The sequence below is a fragment of the Marmota monax genome, unplaced genomic scaffold (assembly GCF_021218885.2).
Source record: "Marmota monax isolate L192 unplaced genomic scaffold, Marmota_monax_Labrador192_F-V1.1 WCK01_AAM20220418_F8-fsc00112, whole genome shotgun sequence".
NCBI lineage: Eukaryota > Metazoa > Chordata > Mammalia > Rodentia > Sciuridae > Marmota > Marmota monax.
In genome coordinates, this window is record NW_026692073.1 from 2,986,993 (window position 1) to 3,011,902 (window position 24,910).

General features: G+C 34.9%; 1 protein-coding gene across 4 annotated transcripts in view; it reads right to left on the reverse strand.

The window, feature by feature from the left end:
• Window positions 1-467: 467 nt before the first annotated feature.
• Window positions 468-24,910, reverse strand: part of Cnot6l (CCR4-NOT transcription complex subunit 6 like) — a 109,559-nt gene continuing 85,116 nt past the window's right edge. For all 4 annotated transcript variants that reach the window (XM_046459153.2, XM_046459149.2, XM_046459150.2 and 1 more), the window contains 4 exons: window positions 19,739-19,890; window positions 13,579-13,806; window positions 11,034-11,236; window positions 468-7,668 (listed from right to left, as the gene is read on the reverse strand). In XM_046459153.2, coding sequence (XP_046315109.1) covers window positions 7,456-7,668; window positions 11,034-11,236; window positions 13,579-13,806; window positions 19,739-19,890 — 796 coding nt within the window. In that variant the 3' untranslated portion in view covers window positions 468-7,455. The remainder of the gene's footprint in view (window positions 7,669-11,033; window positions 11,237-13,578; window positions 13,807-19,738; window positions 19,891-24,910) is intronic.

Sequence of the window (24,910 nt, forward strand, 5' to 3'; positions counted from 1 at the left end):
ACTGGTAACTCAGATGATTTGCTGGTTGTCTATCATTCAGGATAGGCCAAATTTATGCCCTCATATCATACTGAGACTGTTGTTTCTTACTCATACTACATGTCCAAAAGTCAGCAGGGAGTTCTGTTCAGTCACTGAAGGATCTAGAATGAGAAGTTCAATCTCAACATATGTTCTCATGATCAATAAGGCACAAGAAAATGCATTACAACAAATTACATACTGCATCTCCAAGTTCCACCCAAATGACACGTCCCTTTGATTGGATTTCCTATGGCAAAGCAAGTCACATAACTTCAAAATCTATTCTAAACAAAGTATGTATGTAATTTTCACCAGAAAAAAAAGTACCATGAATTTGTCATCATTTTGTCTAAATTCCTTTGGCTCCCTAATTTATAAGAGAAGTACCAAACTAAAAATAGAAACTTACACTGCACAAATAATCAAAAACCAAGACAAAAGTATGCAGTTGCAAAATGGCCATTTATTGCCTACAGGGGAAGGAAAGGGAGGGAGAGAAGGGGAAGTACACAGGTGCAAGGAAACAAGCATATATTTAGCCCTATACATCATGTGTGAGCAGTACCCAATCTCCAAAATGGAAAAAAGTATTTTGTCATCTGACATAGTAGTTAAGATTCTTAAGCACCTCCCTTCTGAGCTGCCACAAGATTTAAAAGGCAGGACTGCTTTGTTTAGTCAATGTTCACATTAATGAAAAAATACTACCACCCAACTGTGTTCTTTTGCACGCACATTTTGTACAGCATCTATTGTGAAAAAACATCTCAGCTGAGCAGTTAGGTCAGGATTCAGACCTCATCAACTGTTTAATAAATAGAAAAATAAAGCAGCTGGTGATTTGTCAGAGAGAATGTGTTCAATAAGAGTAGAACCACTTTCTCCAGGGATGACAGAGTGTAAAATGTTTGGAACACCACAGAACCAGTCTATTAAACATTAAACACTAGCAAGCTACAATTACATGGCACTTCATTAAATCCTCTAATAAAAAAAAAAACAACTTAGGATTTTAAACTGATTATTGGAACACAATAACAAGTTGATTTAGTGCTTGGCTTTTTCTTAGGACAAAGCAAATACATAAGCTGAAACAATTTGTTTTAGAATATTATTAATAGAAACTAACAAGTATTCAGGGAAAAAAATTACCCAAACACCTTGCTCAGTTTTAAAATCATGTGCTTTGCTTTCCGATCATTAGAATCAGTTACAAAAACACTATAGGCCACAGAATGACTCGAATGTATGCAAAACAATGAATTATTTAGTTCCAGGTCATGAAAATAAATGAACCCCTCTCTACTCCAATGGTAAATTGAGTAGAAGAGTATATAGTCCCATGGACAATTAGTTGGCACTTATTATATAGCTGAAATAAATCACAATAGAAGATATAAATTAAGAAAAATAGATGATATAAATTAATTCATGGTGGAATGGACCAAACACCCTGGCCCTTCCAAAGAGAAAAGGTACACATTCGCTTTAAAAAAAAAAAACAAAGAAAAAAACCCCACCCACCTCTATACTATCCTACTTCAGAGACAACAAAGTTGAAAAATTCATCTTCCTTGAAACATTCCAAGTACTCCTACTTAACTCTATACCTCAGCTTCTCCTAGGTAAAAGCAGTGTTTGCTTTTGGACAACTGTACGAATGCCCATGGTGCACTTCTCAGTGCTGCTGGTGTTTAAGAAATTTGCCACTCACAACACTGATTCCAGATCCAGTGTGCAGTAACACAGCCATCCAAACCCCTCCCCTCAAAAGCTGGCAGAGCACCGCTCAGGAATTTCACAGGTAAGGGAATACATTTTTTAGTAAGTTGAGCACAGAGAAAGGACAGTACAGTTTCTAAATAAATAGAAACCCAGATACTGCATCACTTACTGCATCAAAATTGACACAAGTAGCAGGAGATACTATGTCTGTTCAGTACGAAGCAAAGCCATGGTTTGACACATCAACACGGAGCCAATTTTGTAAGTTCAGATAACTATAGGCAAATTAAATATGATTATATAAATATGATGGCTTAAAGAAAATGTATTGGTACTTTGAAATTAACACAAAACTGAAATAAGCAAGGACCATTTCTGAGAGGGCTACCATGATTCTTATGCTTTCAAGTTAAAACTGACAAACGGTGAAATTATCTAAATTCAGGGAGACTGCTATAACCAAAATAACTAGTGATAAGCGACAAATTATGCCTTCTGAAAGATTCTGAAAGCTAAATGTACCATGCCAAAAGAGTCATATCACTTGGCATTTATTTGCATACCCTGTCATATTGTGATTTATTTCTGATGACACTTCGAATTTCAGTTTAATGTTATTGTTTGTACAATGTGCCATTAAAAAATTAACATTTAATACACATGTCCTTAATTCATATGTTTTAACACTAAAAGTTATTTAACTTAGAAATGCTCTATCACTTCCATGTCATGTTTATTGAATGAAAACCTCAACATACTTGTTTTCCTTTGGTTCCAAGAATAATCCAAGTCTAACCAAACTTATGCCAAAAGAAATTACTTACTAGGTTAATAAAGCTTGCTTTTCCTGCTTTTCTTTCTTTCTACAGGCCTTTTGATTTAAGATAAATTTTCATAAAGAAGCGATTTGGTAAAAATAAGAAACATGCATGCTTCTTAATACCTTCCTCAAAACTGCCAACCGTCTTTCAAGAGGTTCTTGTTCAGAACATCCTGCAGTACAGATATAAGGGCTTTTTTACCCTTAGCTGTTGGTGACAATTCTGAAAGATGCTCTGGGCATCCTATTGAACAGATTATAACTTTGGTAAATGCACCAGGTTAAAGATGCACTAGTTAACTATATCTGAAGTTCAATTTGATGATCATGATACTATTATAAAATTAAAATCCCAAAGCAATCATAAGCATAAAAGTTCCCATCTGTCTACAAATTCAAAACTTTAGTTGAAGTTCCTGGCTTAGAAAAATAATTCTAACTTCTTTAGTTAATCTGCTACCTATAATTCAGAGTCCTATAAACATGATACAATTCAAAAGGAAAGGGGGGTAAACACATCTTCAACACATTAGAAAGGTGTTTTCTTTTTTTAAAGGTGAGGGGAGGTGTGAGAAAACCTTACAAATGTGAGAATTCACATTTATGTCAAACATGAGTTATTTGAAAATGTGCCATAAAGCTTCTGCTAGCCATAAAATCATTCTGTAACAAAAACTGATCATGATTTCTGTGACTGAAGCTACTATCAGTCAACATATTTTGCAAAGCTATTAAAATATCTCAAATTCAGAATATAAAAGCTAAGAATCAAATAAGTATTGGGACACAGGCAATTTTTAACAATAGAAAATCTAGCCTTGTATTAGGAATGACAAATTATATGCCTCCAGTTCCTTCAAAGAACATATACCTCCATGTGGTTTCTGTACTCGTTGCTATTTGATATTGAAAGAAAGGATCACATCAGTGATTTTAGAAATTCTTGGAAATGCAGACTTAAATTTTCAACCATTTAACAATATATACTTAGGAGACAGAATTTTTAAATAGATGTTTGCCCATGTTCCGGTTTTAATGTGCCACACCCTCAATTCTAATGTGATCTGCTATAGAATCAAGTGATATGAGCCTTAGATATCTTTCAACCTTCTCCCTTGCTTCTGTGATTTAATATATAACTCTAAGACACAAAAATAGGAGCAAATAAGGAACAGAGTTTTATATTTCTGCAAACTACAACACTAAAACACAGTGGCTTTTTTAATACATTCACACAGGATGCTTATTAGTAAAATTAAATATCTGCCTATGAATATCAGAAAAGTAATTTGAAAAAAAGAGCTTGGAACAAGGCAAATGGGAGGGGGAAAAAGCTGGTCTCAGAACCCATTGTGCCATACCTGACTTTAACATGTGATATTCAAACGAACGTTCACACGCCTCACATCAAAGAAATAAAACAAAAATATTCAGCTATGTTGTACAAAATTTTTTTTACATAAAACATCATAAATCTTGAACAGATTTACTATATCTGAATTCTAAAAAGTTGCCTATAGAATGGTGCTGGGATTCTGTTCTCTGCTTGCTTTTAGGCAGTGCTGTTGCTTAAAAGTTGACACCAGGCACAATATTTTAAAACAAAGTCAACAAGCAAGGAGCAGTAAGTGGATTTGAGCCTTTTCCAGATGTCAGTCCTGAGGATGCTGCAATATTCCCCATCAAAATGTGTAAAGCTATGAGGCGGATATTGATGCCTGAGAGAGTGGGTGACTTGACATGCACTTGTATGACTGTTATAATGGCAAACAGTGCAGTTTTCCCTTCCTCAAACACTGTTTTAATAAATTTAAAGAACACTCCAGTTCCCAGATAAATATCAGGAATCATATTTAACAATTTAAAAGAAACATATCACAATCGAAAAATGCCCAAAATTTCTCTTATCTTCAGATAAAATATGCAGCAGTTCAATGGTATAAAGCTTAACTTATTCTGAAAACTAGAAAGTATATGAGCCTATATATTTTGCTTTCATTGAACATAAACTACTGTATGTCATTCACCTCTTCCTTTTGGCTTCTCACTGCCAAAGTTCCAAATGGCATGCGTTTTAACAAGACAATGCTGAGGATAGCAGCATTTCTGATCACCTGAATTGGCAGCTCAAAACAGATACCACTCCTTTTACAAAGGGAACAAAGGGTGAAGGGTGTGTGAAATTTGGGCAATGGGCTTAAGGGAAACCGTGCACATGAAATTTGGGTCACCATGCCCCAAGTGTGTGTGCCACCCAAAACAAAACACAATTACCTACTTCAACAGAGCTACTACCAACATTTACTAAAACCACATTTAAAATACACAGGATAATGAATGGTTTGAAAGAGTGCATTTGGAAGCAGAGAGAACCCAATTACACACCTTCCTGCAACAGAGTGCCTCAATCATACACAAAATAAACTTAAGCTGTTTACAATGTTTCCCAATTTTTTATTTTTCCCTCTACATTTAACTATTAAAAAAGGGTTTTTTTATTAATAAATGGGCTCCTCTGTGGTTCATATACAATCATAAGTGAACTTTAAATTCCATTTTATACAAACATCTCAAAAAATATTGGGAGTGAAGTATGGTAGGAAATATTGCTCACATTGCTAATTAACATGCGTATAATGAAAGGAGGAAAATATTTTGTTAGTGCATATACCTCCAGAGCAGAAAATCCACCCAAAAAAAAGATCTAAAATAAAACATACAGTAGCCGATTACAAAAAAAGGTAATGTCCACAAAATTAAGTTTTTCATGCTATTCTACTTTCCAGTACTATGCTTCAGGTAATCAATTTGCATGGCTAGATGTTGGATGCTTGAGGTATATAAGAAGGGATACCTGTACATTGAGGAAAATCTGTCATCTTAAGAGTTGTTTCTTTTTGTTTATTCTGGTACTTTAACATTTTCAAAAGCATATTTTATTTACATCAAACTTCACTGAACTACAATGACATTCGAATTATAGCAGATGACAAACAACGCCTCTATCACTAGGCACTTTTAAAAGGGAGTTTAGGCTTTACAGAACCCTTCTGATGCAATCCCATATATGATATTACATCATCCCACCACCCTTGTCCCACTAAAATTACCCTTCAGGGGATATATTATCTTATATAGCCTGATTAATTTACTATGGAAGAAATTAGTATAAAATGACCAAAGGAAATGCATCATTTAATAATAAAACAGCCTAAGATGTCAGGTTTGAAAGAGGAGACAAATTGTATATATTTAAAACTAATTAAATAATTTAAATTTGACTTGTACTTTATATATTAGTGAGACACAAATATAGGCTATTTTCTTTTAAAATTTCATTCACATAATGGAAAATTTCTCATTTATTAAAAATATCACATTTTGAGACTAGAAACAGTAAAGTGCATGAAAAGTCTTAAAATATAAATTTCAGAAAACTCTTATAGCAGCAAAAAAGCAGAATAAAGAAAAACTTAAAAACACAGACACAACCTTTTCCTGTTACTGTGCCATAATTAACATCAAGTAGCCAACCAATTTTTCCCCCCAGAAAACGAGATATTACGTTCACTGCCTCTTGAGTCACAGATTTTCAACTGGCTCCTCCTGGATATTAAAAAAAAAAAAAAAAAAAGATTCCAACATATCTGAAGGCATCAACAGTTGGGAATAAACCAGTAGCTTTTTAATTCAACCCTGACAGACAATGGAAACAAAGATTAAAAGCATATGATGGCCATTTGGCAGCTAGAGTCAGGAAAAAAAATGATCCAAGGTTTTCAACTACTGCCCAAAATCTGTTCTTTCTCCCCCTCAAATCCTTTCTATTAGTAACCTCAATCAAAACCAACAACCATTTAACCTACTTTGGGAAACACATGAAATATCTGTATGGCTTTCCCTTTCTGAAACTTTGATCAGGGTCTTTTTTCTCAGCAGTTTGTTTTATAAATATTTGATTATAAAGGCAAAATGATGTTATCTCTTTTTCCAGTATAACCAGATAGAAAACAAGGATAAGTAGGTAATGAAAAATAATGGACACTAATTTTGTGGGCATCCTAAACACACCAAATTCTATTTTCAAGATATATGGCAGTATAAATTACCTGCTGTTGCCCTATAAATAAACTAGAGATAGGCTTAGAATACTTTTAAACAGGTTATAACTAATATTAGGGACAAAAATAACAGAGTGATTTCTCAAAACAAACCAAAACAAAACAACCAGTGTTTAGCCAACAAACTGTCATGTGCTGTTAAATGCTTGATTCTGAAAGCATACTGTGCAATCATCTTTTAATTTCTCAAATTTCTTATTACAGCTAGAGGTTATATCATAGTTTATGTACAGATCAAGCAAATTTAAGTGCTTTGTTAATGTGCAAATGACTTGGGGAGCCAAAAAATTGGTCTGATATAAAGGAAAACAGAAATTCAAAAAAGTTTTCCCTGGAAGGCATGCCATCATTCAATTTAAAATCTTATATTTATAGTTTAAAAAAATTGCCTTTTACAAAATCAACTGGCTCATTTGAAACCATTCAAAAGAATGTATTCGTTTTTTCAAAACAAATGCATTGTTGCTTGGCCTCAAATAGGTGATTAATCAATTATGAATGCTGACTCCTAATATAATATGAAGAAAATCCAATTTAAAAACACGTTAAATTAAAATTTTGGAAAGACAATAATACTTTGGTTCCAGCCCTAGTGCCAAATGATATCAATATGCACAAAAATGTACAAAGTCTTATAGCAAACACATAATGAAAGGAACCTGAAGAAGCAGCTTAAGGATGGCCATACTTCACTCCTACATACTTTGATTTACAACTATACAGGTCCATAGCAACAGATCCCCGTCTTTGCGGGGCAGTACTCCACTACCTCCGATTAGGCAAGTGAACACCATTGACAAGAGGCAGGAGTGGAGGGTGGAGTTCAAGTTGTGTTAACAGTGAGAAGTGGTCTGAAGGGATGTGAGGGTGTGGACACCCAGTGATGTTGTTCTCAACCAGCCATTGAGGATCTAAAGGCCCCAGGACACCAAGCACGTTCATATGAGTCTTGGAATAGAAAATGTAGTCAATCACGCCCTAGAAAGAGATTGGGGGTTGAGAGTAGGGGGGAGAAAAAAGAAAAATGTTTAGATAATAGAAAAACTCTATGTAAAGAAAACTTCATAATTTATAAAAGCAAAACAAATAATCTTTACTTCTGAGAGCTATTTTACTGCAGGATCAAATAAGGTTCAAATCTTCAATGGGTATTACATGAAACAGAGCATCCTAGTGAATCATAAAAACTCCCATGTGTGAATAAGTGATAAACTAAGGAGCTACAATACACACTAAATTATGTCTAGGTATTTTTAGAATTGTCCTGCTTGGTTTTTAGTGAAATCTAATACTTATCAGTATAAATGTGGAAACTGTACTGTTATAGTAAGTGGGAAAATAAGAACAAGTATAACAATATATAGCTAGCACACAGCTAACTATTCTAATTTCCACAAACCCTGATACACAATCATTTCTAGATTTTCTTACTATATAAGGATATCTAAATAAAAAATATTTGACAGGGACCCAAATATATCAGTTGTATCTCTCAGAGCTAGATGATTTGTCTGATCAGTAAATCTCAAAGAGTAGTGTGCTTGATTGTCCCAGGCTGTGAATGCAAGATAACAAATTCACATTTTTCCTATATGGTTCCTGTCTAAACCAAGAGAACATAAACCCAAATAGAAAAAAATATATATATTTCTACAGTTGAAAGTACCTATTTACAAATACTATACATAATAATGGTATCTACTAAGAGATTCTAGAAACCATGACTTTAATTTGCCAATTTTCATATAACCAAGACCAAAATAATTCTTTTGAGAGAAAAGACCTTATCTAACCTTACTTTACCATAAATTAAGGAACCTAGGAGGACTTCTGTCATTAATGCTTCAAATCCAAATAGTCTAGAAATTATATAATGACAAGGTATTATTCCCTCATTTTGCTTAATGTCTGGTTTTATAGATATATTTCAGAAAAAGAGTTAACAAGGGCCAGGGTGGCTATACCTCCCCTTTGAGACCACCCTTTGCTTCAAACAAGAAAATAAAATACTAAAATAAACTTTTCCTCCTCTAAGTTGCTCTTGTCAGGTATTCTGGTCACAATGATAAAAAAGCTGACTAAAAATGCTTTTAGATTGGGAGTATGAGGGACCAGTGAGGAACAGCAGTAGGTTTGAATTAAACTGTTTATTAAACTTATTTGGTCTGTAAATAATGCTAAGAAAGAAGTAATTCTCCTAACAGCTATATTTCAATTCACTCCAAACCATTTCTAGATAAAGGGACTGGATTCTAAATACTTATTCAGTAACCAAGAAAGTAAACAAATGCTCAGCCAAGTAAACAAAATTAAATAACATCTCAGTGAAGCAATGGCAGGACACTATTGTAGGATCTGTATTTAAAGTTGATCACAGGAGACTTTATATTTGGTGTTAATCTCCTTTTTTATTGACTTTCTTCAATATTGGGATAGAATTATATAAAATCCTTCATATAAATCTGCAATGTTTATTGTTCATTCTTTCTAGTCAGAAATGCCCTTATTTCATTCTCTAAGCATCCTTCCTTCTATCCCATTCTACACTCTCATCCCATCTATCTATTCAGCCAGTCTACTTATCTACCCATATATATGCCTCTTTTCCACTCATTTCTAACTCTGTTCTTCTATTTCATTACTCTCCAAGCCAAGCATTTCTGGTAGTTTAACTGTACTCATTTAGCCAGTCTGAATGTTGATTTGATTATTAACATCCATAATAGATTCTGAAGAAATTTTAACAAAGAATTTTAGACCAATTCAGATGATTGAGGAAGACAGCTTAGATTGATAGCCAAATTTTGTTTCTCTGATTTTTGCTTTTGAATAAGAAAAAAGTAACTTTCAAAAAAAAAAAAGGAAGAAATAATATCTGTTCTCTTTTACTTATATTCATACCAAAACATTAACAGTTGTAGAATTATTGAACACTTCATTGGAGAAATTTTATTACAGGATTTCTGGGTTATACTAGCAGATTTATCATTATAGTTAAAAGGATAGGATTTAACCTATAGTAAACTATCATTAAATATAGAGGTGTTTCTTTAAGCTTACACTGGTGTGCCTGAAGCCAGCTAGTACCAACTTTATTAGTACACCTTCACAACACTGCATTCAAAGGTAGCATTCTGGGAGCTTGGAATATGCTTTAGCAGAAGCATTTAAACCACAGAAATCAGCAAACTCTACAGATCAGGGCTTCTTTTTCCAAGAAATATTTACCAGCACATCATTGCATATGAGTGATTAAAACAAAATGAACTATCACTGGATAGAATTATCTAATAGGAAAAATACCAAATTAGACTCAACTTCTAAGCAGCTTTTCCCCCAACTTCCTGATTACAAAAGCTGATAAATAATTTGTTTTCAGGAGCAAACACTAAAAATGAAAAAAAAGGCTACTGGAGTTGTGAAAAAGCCCACAAATTTCCTTTGGTATTGTATTAATCCTCTCATGGCTGCTTATACCAAAACACTTTCTAAAATCTTTATTTTTTCAGGATAGTATATTAGTATAGACACCTGAAATGCCAGAAAATAAAATAGGAACAAAATAAGAGCTAAAGGGAGACAAAGTGATTAGAAAATAGGCAATAAAAAAGGGATTAACTATAGAAAGCCACCATGATCAATCTCTTTAAAGAACAGCTGGCCCTGTACAATAGTCTTTAATTTCTTTTTCTTATTTTGCAAAAACTGTCTTTTTCCTTTTTAAAGATGGAGTGTTCCAATGTATGGGAATATATTGGTATGACTAAATGGATATAAGATGTTATGTGTAACCTATAACCCCTTCTTTAAAAGAAACCTAGAAATTTTAAAGATAAATATAAATGGAAAGTACTAAGAAATTTTGTTATTGAACATCATATAAATCCATTCAAAATAAGTTTAGGGGCTGGGATTGTGGCTCAGCGGTAGAGCACTTGCCTAGCACGTGCGAGGCCCTGGGATCGATCCTCAGCATCACATAAAAATAAATAAAGATATTGTGTCCAATTGCAACTAAAAAATAAATATTAAAAAAAAAAGATAAGTTTATAGTCCAGTATGTTAAACATGTCTGGAACATTGTAAACATTTCAGAAGTGTTTGTTATCATCAGTATTATTTGAAATTTGAAAAAATAAAGATTAAAAAACAAATTGTTAAGACAATAACTACCACAAACCTATCAAAATTCCTTATATTTAGATGTATACTTAGACTTGACATTTTGAGAATCTAAAAAAGTAAAGATTATAAAATCAATTTTAAGTACAGAAATTATACTTTTCTTGTCACAAGTTTACATTTGAAATACTTTCAACACCAGCACATAGGCTGCTACTCACTTTGAAATCAAAGGTGTAATTGGTGTAAGGCATCAAGTTATTTTCATAGGCGCTCTTAAGTTGGAAGCCATGTGTAATTCTCCCTTCTGAGCTTCCATTTTTTCCATTGCAGCTGAAGTTCATAAGACACTCATTGTACCTTAGTTCCTTGAAATCTTTATGGTTGTCAGCTACTCCTCCATTGCTTAAATATTCCACAACACCTAGCAGAGTAAAGAAAGGAACAGTACCAGTTAGCATTTAGTCCTTACACAAGTCTTTAACAGTTAAGACCTGTAGCCAGGTAGCTATACCAGGTTCAGAGTCTTTTTATTAGGTTTTGAGTCATATGAAACCATCTTCTTTATTATTAAAAATTTTTTAAGGATATTTGCTTATTTCAGAACAAAGTATCCAGATTACCTAAAACAGCATTTCTTAATAGTTCCTTCAGCTTTATATGATTTCAAGGATCTAAGCAACATTTACCAGGATGATCTTGACCTTAAGTGTTTTGGGAATATTATTCTAAACCTATCTATCTCTTGAATATTTTCCTATTCTACACAATCAACAACTTTGGAAACATAAAATATAGCATATGTAATAAAAAATAATTTAACAAAAACATTTCACATCTTCAACATTTCAGTGTCTAGTGTCAACTAGACAACATCATTATTTTGAGCTAGCATGAGTTTTCTCAGCCTGACACTACAAAGATTATTTATATGCCACAGACATATTATTTGACCAAATTATTAGGTGTATCTAAAAAGATGAATAGAATTCAGAAAGTACAGTTTCCAGTACATTAGTAAACATGAAAAAATTATCACAACTCTTATGATGATAATTAGTAGACACTAATATTAGAGTCCTCTCTTCCTATTTGTGATCAGGAAGATAGCAAGATACAATGAAGAAGTAATTAATGTAATATCAGTATCAAAAAATTATCATTTACCTACTATTTATTATATGCCTATCTTAAGTGCTTTACAAACTTAAACCTCACAAACAACAACTCTATATGGTATATGTAAAATGATTATTTTCTTATTTAAATTTGAGAAACTTGATCACAGACCACACTGTTGGTTAGTGGCAGAAATAGGATTACAACCTGAAAGTCTCCACAGTCAACTCACTATGATTGGCTGACAAATGACAGTAACTGGCTTAATGAAATCAAATTAAATAGGAGAAAAACTTGTATATCAGAGCAATTCAACTCAGAGGATTAAAAAAAGGAGAGTGTGGTTAAGGTGCCAACTGGCCTATTGGTCATAAAACATGTGTAAATAAAGATTTCAGCATTTATTTTCTAAAAGAGAAAGATGTTTAGTGACTTTTTTTAAACATTCCAAATATAGGCATTTGGGTTGTTTTATGTTTATTGTTGGCTGCTTTTTAATAGCCTAATAATAATGATAATATACAAAATTTAGAATATGCTTTGGAAATAATAAAAAAGTAATACCTTAATGTTTTATGTTTGACATTTAGCATCTAAAATAGAAAACTGAAGCCTGGAATCATGGTGCTTGCCTGTAATCTCGGTAACTCAAGAGCTGAGGTAGGAGGAGCACAAGTTTAAGGTCAACCTCAGCAACTTGGCAAGTTTGCGCCTCAAAATAAAAAAATAAAAAGGGGGCTGGGGCTGTAGCTCAGTGGTAAGGCACTTGCCTAATATGTGTGAGGCACTGGATTCGATCCTCAGTACCACATAAAAATAAATAAAAAGATACTGTGTGTTCATCTACAACTAAAAATTAAAAATGGTCTAGGGATATAGCTCAATACTAAAGTGCCCATGAGTTCAATTCCCAGTACCAAAATAAACTTACTTACTTACTTAACTAATTAACTAATTTCATGAAACAGAAAACTGAGTTTTGCAAAGATCCAAAACGACAGAAGTCAAGATATAAATAGTTAATGGAGGTCAAGAAGTAATATGAAATTCTAGGTGTTTTGATCATTCTTCTATACCTAGTATCAGTTATTCACTGAAAATCTTCCAACTATTAACCAATGAATATTTTCTGGTTGCCCATTTAGATCACCATTCTCTATTATACTCCTTAGGAAGCTATCTTTATTGCATTAACTGCAAAACCCTTCTCCCACTCTAGCTTTTAGTTGGATTTAGTCAATGGGCAGCACTGGAAAGAAATCAGAGAGAGAGAAGCAAAGTCCCTTCTTACTGGTTTTTGCAGCCATCATTCAGTTCAAAGTCATTGTTCCTATTATGTGGTTCTCTTCTATTATCTACTTTTTTTTTTTTTAAACAAGTTCTGCTGACAGCTCCCAGACCAAAAGCCCCTGTGATTGAGTACTGCAACATTCATTCTTTTTTTTCCCTTAAACCTCACCACACCTTTGGAAATAGTTTCTTTATTAAACGTTCCTCAATTACTTACTGCCCTATCCCTGCAATTCTCACTGATATACTTCTTAATTTAAAAGAGAAATTTTCAACTCCAAAAATTACAAGTTACAAGGCTTTCAACTCAGAGTAAAAGCAAAACTGAAAACAAGAAGGAAATGATGTTATAAATACCTGAATCTGGCAATGAGTTAAGATCTGCACATAGCACCAGCGGGATGGAATTAGGATCTGCAGTTGGGCTGCCAGGCCTACTTGAGGCTTTCTCCAAAATGTTTTTAACCTCTGAGACAAACATCATGGTCTGGATAAGTTTCACATCAGAATACTCTGGGTCCCAATGCATGTGGGCATTTGCCACTATAAGCAGCTGTTTGTCTGCAGCATGAATAGGCTTCATACCTAAATTTAAACATTATAAAAACAGATAAAGTTATGCCTTATGTCTCAGGATAAGTGGTATCTTAAAGTTTTCACAAAAAGATTCATAGCAGGGCTGGGGTTGTAGCTCAGTCGTAGAGTGCTTGCCTAACGTGTGAGGCACTGGGTTCGATTCCCGGCACCACATAAAAATAAAGGTCTGTCAACAACTAGTATCTTTTTAAAAAAAATTTTTTTTTAAAATCCATAACAGAGAAGAGGAGCAGCGTCCTGCTGAGAGGCTGAGCCGCCCCCTCCCCCTGCGCCGGCAAAGTAGAGGGAACTGTGACCAAGCACAGAGCAGGCCCAGCGGCCTGCTGAGGGGCAGAGCCGCACCCCACCCCCCGCGCCTGCCAGGTAGGTGGAACGGTGACCACGGACAGAGCTTCCAATCACTCCTGCAAGGTAGGCGGGCCTGCGACCCACCGGCAGAAGAGGAGCAGCGGCCTGCTGAGAGGCTGAGCCGCCCCCTCCCCCTGTGCCGGCAAGGTAGAGGGAACTGTGACCACGCACAGAGCAGGCCCAAAATCGACAGACCATTAGCCATGCTAGCGAAGAGAAGAAGAGAGAGAACTCAAATTACTAACATACGGGATGAAAGAGGCAATATCACAACAGACACTTCAGAAATACAGAAGATAATCAAAAATTATTTTGAATCCTTATACTCCAATAAATTAGAAGATAGTGAAGGCATAGATAAATTTCTTATGTCATATGATCTGCCCAGATTGAGTCAGGAGGATATAGACAACCTAAACAGACCAATATCAATTGAGGAAATAGAAGAAACCATCAAAAGACTACCAACTAAGAAAAGCCCAGGACCGGATGGGTATACAGCAGAGTTTTACAAAACCTTTAAAGAGGAACTAATACCAATACTTTTCAAGCTACTTCGGGAAATAGAAAAAGAGGGAGAACTTCCAAATTCATTCTACGAGGCCAACATCACCCTGATACCTAAACCAGACAAAGACACTTCAAAGAAAGAAAACTACAGACCAATATCTCTAATGAACCTAGATGCAAAAATCCTCAATAAAATTCTGGCCACTCAGATACAAAAACTTATCAAAAAAATTGTGCACCATGATCAAGTAGGATTCATCCCTGGGATGCAAGGCTGGTTCAATATACGGAAATCAATAAATGTTATTCACCACATCAATAGACTTAAAAATAAGAATCATATGATCATCTCGATATATGCGGAAAAAGCATTCGACAAAGTACAGCATCCCTTTATGTTCAAAAGTCTAGAAAAACTAGGGATAACAGGAACATACCTCAATATTGTAAAAGCAATCTATGCTAAGCCTCAGGCTAGCATCATTCTGAATGGAGAAAAATTGAAGGCATTCCCTCTAAAATCTGGAACAAGACAGGGATGCCCTCTCTCACCACTTCTGTTCAACATAGTTCTCGAAACACTGGCCAGAGCAATTAGACAGACGAAAGAAATTAAAGGCATCAAAATAGGAAAAGAAGAACTTAAATTATCACTATTTGCAGATGACATGATTCTATACCTAGCAGACCCAAAAGGGTCTACAAAGAAACTATTAGAGCTAATAAATGAATTCAGCAAAGTGGCAGGATATAAAATCAACACGCATAAATCAAAGGCATTCCTGTATATCAGCGACAAAGCCTCTGAAATGGAAATGAGGACAACCACTCCATTCACAATATCTTCAAAAAAAATAAAATACTTGGGAATCAACCTAACAAAAGAGGTGAAAGACTTATACAATGAAAACTACAGAACCCTAAAGAGAGAAATAGAAGAAGATCTTAGAAGATGGAAAAATATACCCTGTTCATGGATAGGCAGAACTAACATCATCAAAATGGCGATATTACCGAAAGTTCTCTATAGGTTTAATGCAATGCCAATCAAAATCCCAACGGCGTTTCTTGTAGAAATAGAGAAAGCAATCATGAAATTCATATGGAAAAACAAAAGACCCAGAATAGCAAAAACAATGCTAAGCAGGAAGTGTGAATCAGGCGGTATAGCGATACCAGACTTCAAACTATACTACAGAGCAATAGTAACAAAAACAGCATGGTAGGATTCCACCTCTTGGGTCCCCTTCTTCCTCCGGGAGAAGTCTTTTCTGCTGTCCTTTAATAAACTTCTAATTTCTACTCTGAAAAAAAAAAAAAAAAAAAAAAAACAGCATGGTACTGGTACCAAAACAGGCGGGTGGACCAATGGTACAGAATAGAGGACACAGAAACCAATCCACAAAACTACAACTATCTTATATTTGATAAAGGGGCTAAAAGCATGCAATGGAGGAAGGATAGCATCTTCAACAAATGGTGCTGGGAAAACTGGAAATCCATATGCAACAAAATGAAACTGAATCCCTTTCTCTCGCCATGCACAAAAGTTAATTCAAAATGGATGAAGGAGCTTGATATCAAATCAGAGACACGCCGTCTGATAGAAGAAAAAGTTGGCTACGATCTACATTCGGTGGGGTCGGGCTCCAAATTCCTCAATAGGACACCCATAGCACAAAAGTTAATAACTAGAATCAACAAATGGGACTTACTCAAACTAAAAAGTTTTTTCTCAGCAAAAGATACAATAAGAGAGGTAAATAGAGAGCCTACATCCTGGGAACAAATCTTTACTCCTCACACTTCAGATAGAGCCCTAATATCCAGAGTATACAAAGAACTCAAAAAATTAGACAATAAGATAACTAACAACCCAATCAACAAATGGGCCAAGGACCTGAACAGACACTTCTCAGAGGAGGACATACAATCAATCAACAAGTACATGAAAAAATGCTCACCATCTCTAGCAGTCAGAGAAATGCAAATCAAAACCACCCTAAGATACCATCTCACTCCAGTTAGATTGGCAGCCATTATGAAGTCAAACAACAACAAGTGCTGGCGAGGATGTGGGGAAAAGGGTACTCTTGTACATTGCTGGTGGGACTGCAAATTGGTGCAGCCAATTTGGAAAGCAGTATGGAGATTTCTTGGAAAGCTGGGAATGGAGCCACCATTTGACCCAGTTATTCCCCTTCTCGGTCTATTCCCTAAAGACCTAAAAAGAGCATGCTACAGGGACACTGCTACATCGATGTTCATAGCAGCACAATTCACAATAGCTAGACTGTGGAACCAACCTAGATGCCCTTCAATGGATGAATGGATAAAAAAAATGTGGCATTTATACACAATGGAGTATTACTCTGCATTAAAAAATGACAAAATCATAGAATTTACAGGGAAATGGATGGCATTAGAGCAGATTATGCTAAGTGAAGCTAGCCAATCCCTAAAAAACAAATGCCAAATGTCTTCTTTGATATAAGGAGAGTAACTAAGAACAGAGTAGGGTCGAAGAGCATGAGAAGAAGATTAACATTAAACAGGGATGAGAGGTGGGAGGGAAAGGGAGAGAGAAGGGAAAATGCATGGAAATGGAAGGAGACCCTCAGAGTTATACAAAAGTACATACAAGAGGAAGTGAGGGGAAGGGGAAAAATAATACAAGGGGGAGAAATGAATGTCAGTAGAGGGGGTAGAGAGAGAAGAGGGGAGGGGAGGGGAGGGGAGGGGAGGGGGGATAGTAGAGGATAGGAAAGGCAGCAGAATACAACAGACACTAGTATGGCAATATGTAAATCAATGGATGTGTAACTGATGTGATTCTGCAATCTGTATATGGAGTAAAAATGGGAGCTCATAACCCACTTGAATCAAATTGTGAAATATGATATATCAAGAACTATGTAATGTTTTGAACAGCCAACAATAAAAAATTAAAAAAATAAAAAAATAAAATCCATAACAATTTCTTTACTCTTTTCCAGGAATTTATACCTTCCCTTTTATTTCAATCTGGTTCTCAGAAGTCAAGGGGCTAAGATTCTGGTAATCCTAATATGGAAATTACTCTTCCAGATCGAGTTGACAAAGTAGCCCATAAGCTAAACATGGCCCCACATATGTTTCTGTGTAGCCCATGCGAGCTAAGGATGCTTATATATTTTTAAAAGGAAGGAAAGAAGGGTGAGAGTTGGAGAATCTGTGATTAAGACTTAGGTAGCCTATAGAGCCTACAATATTTATTATCTACTCCTTTACAGTAAAACTTTGCTGATCCTTGCATTTATCTAAATACCCAAGTTAGGAATTATATCATGACATAATCAACATTTGATTATAATGCCTTGCATTTGCTGAGTTCTTAGTTTAAACAAGCACTTTGAACTATCTGTTGATTAAATACAACAATAACTTAGTGAGGCAGGATTTCAGTTATTAAGTTACCTAGACTTTAATTGATCTTGCATTTCCTGATCAGTAATAAAAGACCACGTGATATTAAGCTCTACAAAGTAAGTTAATTTTCTACCTAAACAAATTTACTAACACACACCAGGATAAATGAGAATTGTGTTTCAGACCAGGCTTTATTACTAATTATTCTGTGTGGTCTTGGACTAGTTAGTTACCATTTTGGTATTCAGGTTCATTTGGAAAGTGAGAATTCAACTAAGGTTCTTTTTCCCCCATAAAAATCCTATTTTTTAATTCTGTCAAAATAAACACTAACATAGTTACTTTCCAAATGGTAGACAGGATAATATATTAAAAATTATAAAAGTTGCCAAGCGTGGTGGCACACATCTATAATCCCAGCGATTGGGAGGCTGAGGCAGGAGGATCAAGAGTTCAAAACCAGCCTCAGCAAAAGCGAAGCGCTAAGCAACTCAGTGAGATCTTGTCTCTAATGTTCACTACATAAAATATTAAAAATGTGCCCTTTGCTTATGGCAAAGGAGCTGTAAGCACTTTCTATATTATTAAATTCTTCTTCTAGGAATACAAAAGATACATATTTCAGGTACTTCAGTGAAAGTACCCACTGTATAGTCTGGAATTACTCTTCTCCAAGTTAAAAGGGGAGTAAAACTCCAAAATAAACTTGATTACTATCATATCAGAACAAAAGTACCAAAGGAGAAAAGTGATGGGAATGACATAAAAATAGATAAAATTTATAAAATGTATAACAATGAAGAGGGTCAAAAGAAAGAAAAGTCAAATCTCACAGTTTATCCTTCTCAATGAAGGGTACACTGAAGGATGATGGGGAAAGGAGGTTATGACACATACTCAGGGTCTGAATAATTCAAATCAAACTCAAACGTGAAAAAATCTTTTCTTCTGCAAAAAGTATAGGGAAAAGAAAAGTACTGAGGTAGCCTCACTTCCTTCTTGTTCTTCCTTAAAACAAAGGAGTAAACAATATAACACTTGGAGGCAGGCAATAGAAAAGGGTAAAAAGAGGTCTAGATAACACAAAGTACATAATGAATTTCTGATTCTGAAACCATCTATAAATAAGCTTAAAAGCTGAAGAACAGTTCTGCATAGATAAAAATCTGCTCTTACCCTAATAATGACTTGAGATATAACAAAAAAAAGAAAGAAAAAGAAAGAAAGAAAGAAAATGTGCCAAGTATTTAACCTTAAAAAACAAAGGGCTCACAGACAAGAAACTAAAAATATGGCTCAAAAGAGGGCCAAATCATTATAATTTCTAAATTCAGGCTAACCAAAACATTCTCTATTTCAAGGAACCTTTTGGAATTAATGGTATATTAAAAGACCTTACACAAATTACCTTATAGGTTAAAAAATAATAGTAATAATAATAATAATAACAACAGAGACCACAGAATCTCTCAAAAAAAAAAAATCCCAAGAAACAATGTTTCATAAATAAGTGGTGTTTTCCTGCCCATCTTCCTCAGCTTTCCTCAAAAGACAAGCAAATAACTTTGCAATAAGTAACAATAAGATCTCTTCACCTGCTTTAAGAAGAGTTGGAAAGATATTTATTAATAAGAATATTTTAAATTGCACTCACCTGCTCCAAATAGTTCTTTGTGGACCTCTAATACCACAGCAACACCAATGTTATCTTTCGTCATCACTCTGTTCAGCATAGCTTCGGATCCATCTGAATTAGCCATTGCCACTTGGTTAAATTCCACTGTATGCTTCTGCACCAATGTGAATCTAAAAGGCACAATGCAAATTTGTGATTTAGTTATTTAGACCATCCCACAAAAAGAAACTAAGTGAAGGGGGCATAAGACACAGATATCATTCGTCATCTCTGTCATTTACTAGTTTCAGTTCTGACCAATGAGACATAAGAAGTCTGATTTCTATAGAAATTTTCTTAGAGGCCCCACCTAGCAAAGATGGCTATATTCCTTCACCCATTTTACGTCTCTGCATTTTCCAGCTGGTGCCATGAACAATCAGCTGAACCAGTTCTGGTCTGCCTATTTCTAGACTATTTCTTATATGAAAAAATTATTCTTCCCTCATTTGCTTAACTTACTATTTAGATTTTCTCGTATTAAAAGGTACACATAATCTTAACTGTGTCAGTTAAGAATAAAATCTATCTACCTATTTGCAGTTTTATTTCCATCACATCAAGAGATTAGCCAAGAAATTCAAGGACACAACCTTTATCTCAGTTAACGATAACAGATTTTTCAATCATGCTTTTACTAAAAAGTTGTAACTGGGTTTAAGTGTTCAGAGAAACAGATTCATTCATAATATGAAGAAATGGCTCTCCCTACAATCATAGCTTCTACACTTGGAGTATTTTCTTTCCTTAGTTATTAAGTATGATGGAGTTGTAGGATTTGACAGAATTAGTCTTGTACTTATATTTAATAGCAGTGAACTTGGTCAAGCCATTTAACCTTGTTTAGCCCTTTTTCTTATAGATGTGAAATAAATACTTATAATGTCTCAAACTACTAAACATGCTACTTTTTCACTAGGTGTTAAGACATCTTTTGCTCTCCTAACTAAGCTTACTCCCTACCTTCTTCTTCTTAGCTTGAAAACAGAGCCACACACATACCCCTTCAAAAATAGGGACTAAAACTTACTATGCCACAGGATGCTGTATTAGAGGAAACAATATTCCCCCTTCCTGCTCCAATACTGAGCTTCAAATGTGCTTAGAAGTGTAAAGGATCCAGTCATGTGCCTTTTCTAACCCTGAGTTGAACTGAATTGTTAAAGGGAATACATTTTCACCCTTCTAAAGAAGTGATCTATAAGCTCAAATATGAAGAATGAAGAGTTATCAAGGTGAAGAATGGAATTAAGAGCACTCTGAATAGAAGGAAGGAGTAAAAGGTTCTGAGATAGCATACAGCTTTGTAATTTAATGGGTTAGAAAAGAATAAAAGGGTAAGAAATGATGTTGAAGATGAGAAGAACAGAAACAACTAAAAACTCCAAGCAAAGACATTTTCAGATCACAATAGCTGCTTTGTGGAGAATAGATTATAGGAACCAAAATGGAAATTAGGAATTAGGAAACCAGCTGCAAAAGTTTTGAGTTTATTTGGATGAAATGTGATGCCTCAGACCAAGGCAAGAGAAATGAAGAACAGTGAGCAGATTCAAAAAAACATTCGAGCAGGGTATGGAGGGGCACACCTGTAATCCCAGTGGCTCAGGAGGCTGAGGCAGGAGGATCACGAATTCAAATCTAGCCTCAGCAACTTGGTAAGCCCCTGAGCAACTCAGCAAGACAATGTCTCTAGATAAAATCTAAAAAAGGCCTGGCACTGTGGTTCAGTGGTAAAGTGTCCCTGGATTCAATCCCCAGTTAAAAAAAAAAAACATAAAAACAACCATTTGATAGACAGAATTAACCATTCTCCAAATCAGAGTGATTCATTTTTAAACAATTTATAGTGTGATTCCAAACAGACTAAAGCAATATTATGTTAGAGTAAATCAATCACTGAACACAATCAACCTGTTTTGAGGACTAGAAAAACTTGAAATTAAAGGGTATAGATGATAATCACAGTCTTATATCTGTCTCAGTATCCAACTGCTTTCTCCATTTTGTTTTGGTTACAAAGTAGTAATAAAAAACCTAATTGACATACACAGATACACAAAGTAAATAACTGGTCTTTCACACAGAAAAGCCAAGCCAAGAGGAAGGCAGAAACATGATCAACTTTTAAGACTGCATTACTGCTTGTACCAAGGCAACTCAATTAAGCAGCACATCAGGAACATGGCAGTGATTTCCAAAGTGTTAATATATAGTACCTGAAATATCTGAGTGAACATTTTAAAATTCAAGTGTAATTATTTAAATTTTGAAATATTTTCTAAATAGTCACAGAACTTTTAAGGCTTATTTTAGGAACCTAGAGTTTGACAAGACTGTCTTAAAATCCTGCTTAATAGTAATATTTTTATTATTAAAATAAATTTACTTCTATTAAAGTCAGATCATTCTTTCAGGGGAAGAAAGAGGGTATCAGAAGTCTTATTTTTAGAAAGGTCGTCATTAAAGTTTACTTCCCTGTATCTTCCTTTTTCTCCTTTAAACCTAGATTTAGATCTTCTCTTTAAAGAACTATAGAATATTTCATGTGACAGCACTTTAAATATATGACAAACATGTCAATGCTCACTACCCTCAAATTCTTTCCAGAAAAGATTGGTTCTTTACATAATAAATGGTGTTTTTATTTAAGCAAAAGTTTAAAGGCACATGCTATAGTTTGGATGCAGTTTAAACCCCAAGGGTTCACATGTTGAAGGCTTATCTCCAGTGTAGTGACAATGAGCTGTTGGAACCTTTAATAGATAGAACCTAGTAGGAGGTCAAAGGGACACAGCTCTCAAAAAGAGATTTAAGGTAGTTGTTCTGAAACCTTGGTTAGTTCTCTTGAAGAGCAATCCTAGCCACTCCCATCTCTAGATTTCAATCTCACCAGGTGATTTCTTCTTTCAGGCACTTTTGCCTTGAGGCTATCCTGCCAGAAGTCAGAACCAAGCTGATGGCAGTGCTATGCCCTTAAACCTCCAAAACTGCAAGCTAAATAAGTATCTTGTGAGTACCCAGCCTTAGGAAGTAACAGAAAACAGACTAATACAGTGCAGTACCTAGAACAATGCACAAATGAGTCTTCTTCATTTTTTATTGTATTTTTATTAAAAACTAAAATTGCCTTTGAAGACAGCCATATACTCCCAAATCAATTTTTTTAAAAAATAATGTTACTGTATTTTTCTACCTTTATTTTATTTATACATTTATATGTGGTGCTGAGGATCAAACCCAGTGCCTCACACATGCTAGGCAAGCGCTCTACCACTGAGCTACAATCCCAGCCCTCCAAATCAATTTTTATGACTACATTAGAGTCCCCTACACAGATTTACCATAAACTAGACTGGGTGCAGTGGTGCACACCTGCTGTCCCAGCTACATAGGAGGCTGATTTGGGTCTAGGATTTCAAGGCCAGTCTAGGCAACATAACTAAATAAACTAAACAAACAGATTCATTATAGATTATTTACCTACTCTATGTTGAACATTTAAGTTACTTTTGATATGAGCCAATGATGTAAGCTTTGCACATATTCTTCTGTATTCCCAGGTGATTTTTCAATCCCTCCTTTTCTTCTGTTAATGATGTAAGAGCAGCAAACTATCTCTTTTAAGTATCATTTCATGAGTATCCACTGATTATAGATTACCCACATTCAGATTATGTCAAGAGCACATTGAAACTTCATTCTTTTATTCTAACAGATTAAATATACTCACCAGCTTTTGGGCATTTTTAAATGTGATGTATATGCATTCTATTTTTCCTCAAATAATTAAAATTCTCAACAGAACAGGAAAAAATAACAATAAATAAAAGCTACCCATTATTGAGGGTCTACTCTATCAAAATCTGTGTTAAGTACTTTATGATGTTAGTTAGTCCTAAATTTTTCACATGGAGATATACTGCTCAGATTCTTCATCTACCCTTCAGGGAATTTGTCAGTTGTGTGCCCTCAAAATCATGTACTCAGTGAGCACAAACATCCAATGGAAAATCAAAAGCAAAAATAAAGGCAGGCATGGTGGTGCACTACCTATAATCCCAGCAGCTGGCTCAGAAGGCTGAGGCTGGAGAATTGCAAGTTCAAAGGCAGCCTCAGCAAAAGCAAAGCACTAAGCAACTCATTGAGACCCTGTCAATAAATAAAATATTAAATAGGGCTGGGGATATGGCAAAGTGGTCCAGTGCCTGAGTTCAATCCCTGGTACCCACCCACCCCCCACCCAAAAAAAAGCAAAAATAAAGATCTTGCAATTTTAGCCCATGTCCATGGTTTAATTCTCATAGGGCATATTAGCTTCAAAGCTCCTGGGGGATCATTTCCACGTCTCTAGATGTGAAATTCTGCTTCCTCCCTTTCTTTTCCACAAATGTTGATTCCTAATATACTCCAGAATGACAAATTATCTCAGAGTCTTCTTTCTGGAAACCCAAATTGTAATATGAGAAATTACTATTACCATTACAAAGATGAAGAAAATTGAGGCTAGGCAAATCTTTTTGCAAAATAAGATGGTTTATCTATCTCTAAAATCTCAGAACTTTTCCTATATTCCAATATTCATAACAGATCACCCATGCCAGTTTTCTAGACACACTTTTACAGGACCTTTAACATCATGGATATAATTATTTTCATTTAGAAACCTAACTAGTTAAAACAGTTTAATGACTCTTGGTTTACCAATCTTACCTTTTTGATTTTCCATTCTCCTCTTCACTGGTCTTAATCCTATTTTGAAGATAATGTTCCTTCAATAAGATCATGAAAGCAAAATAGAAACTGTATAGCTCTGGTTTTTCTCTCTTTTTTTTCCATATTTTTTTCTTTTTTAAAAGGGGAGTAGCTTTGTATCTTTCACAATAGACAGCTAGTTCTCATACATATTAACTGACTGAAATTTTTTTTAATGGTGACAGGGACATGGGTTACCAAAGCACAGAGTGTGTTTGGTGAATCTTTATTCTCATTATGTTTTCTGGACAGCCACACATGGATATGATCTATTCCTTTGGCTCAGACTTTATTGAGCCTGTTATCAATGTGTATATCTTAAACTCCCATCTCCTTCACGGCAAACTTCCTGATCTGAGTGTCCAAGTAGCATGCTGCTTGAAGCCCACTCCATGG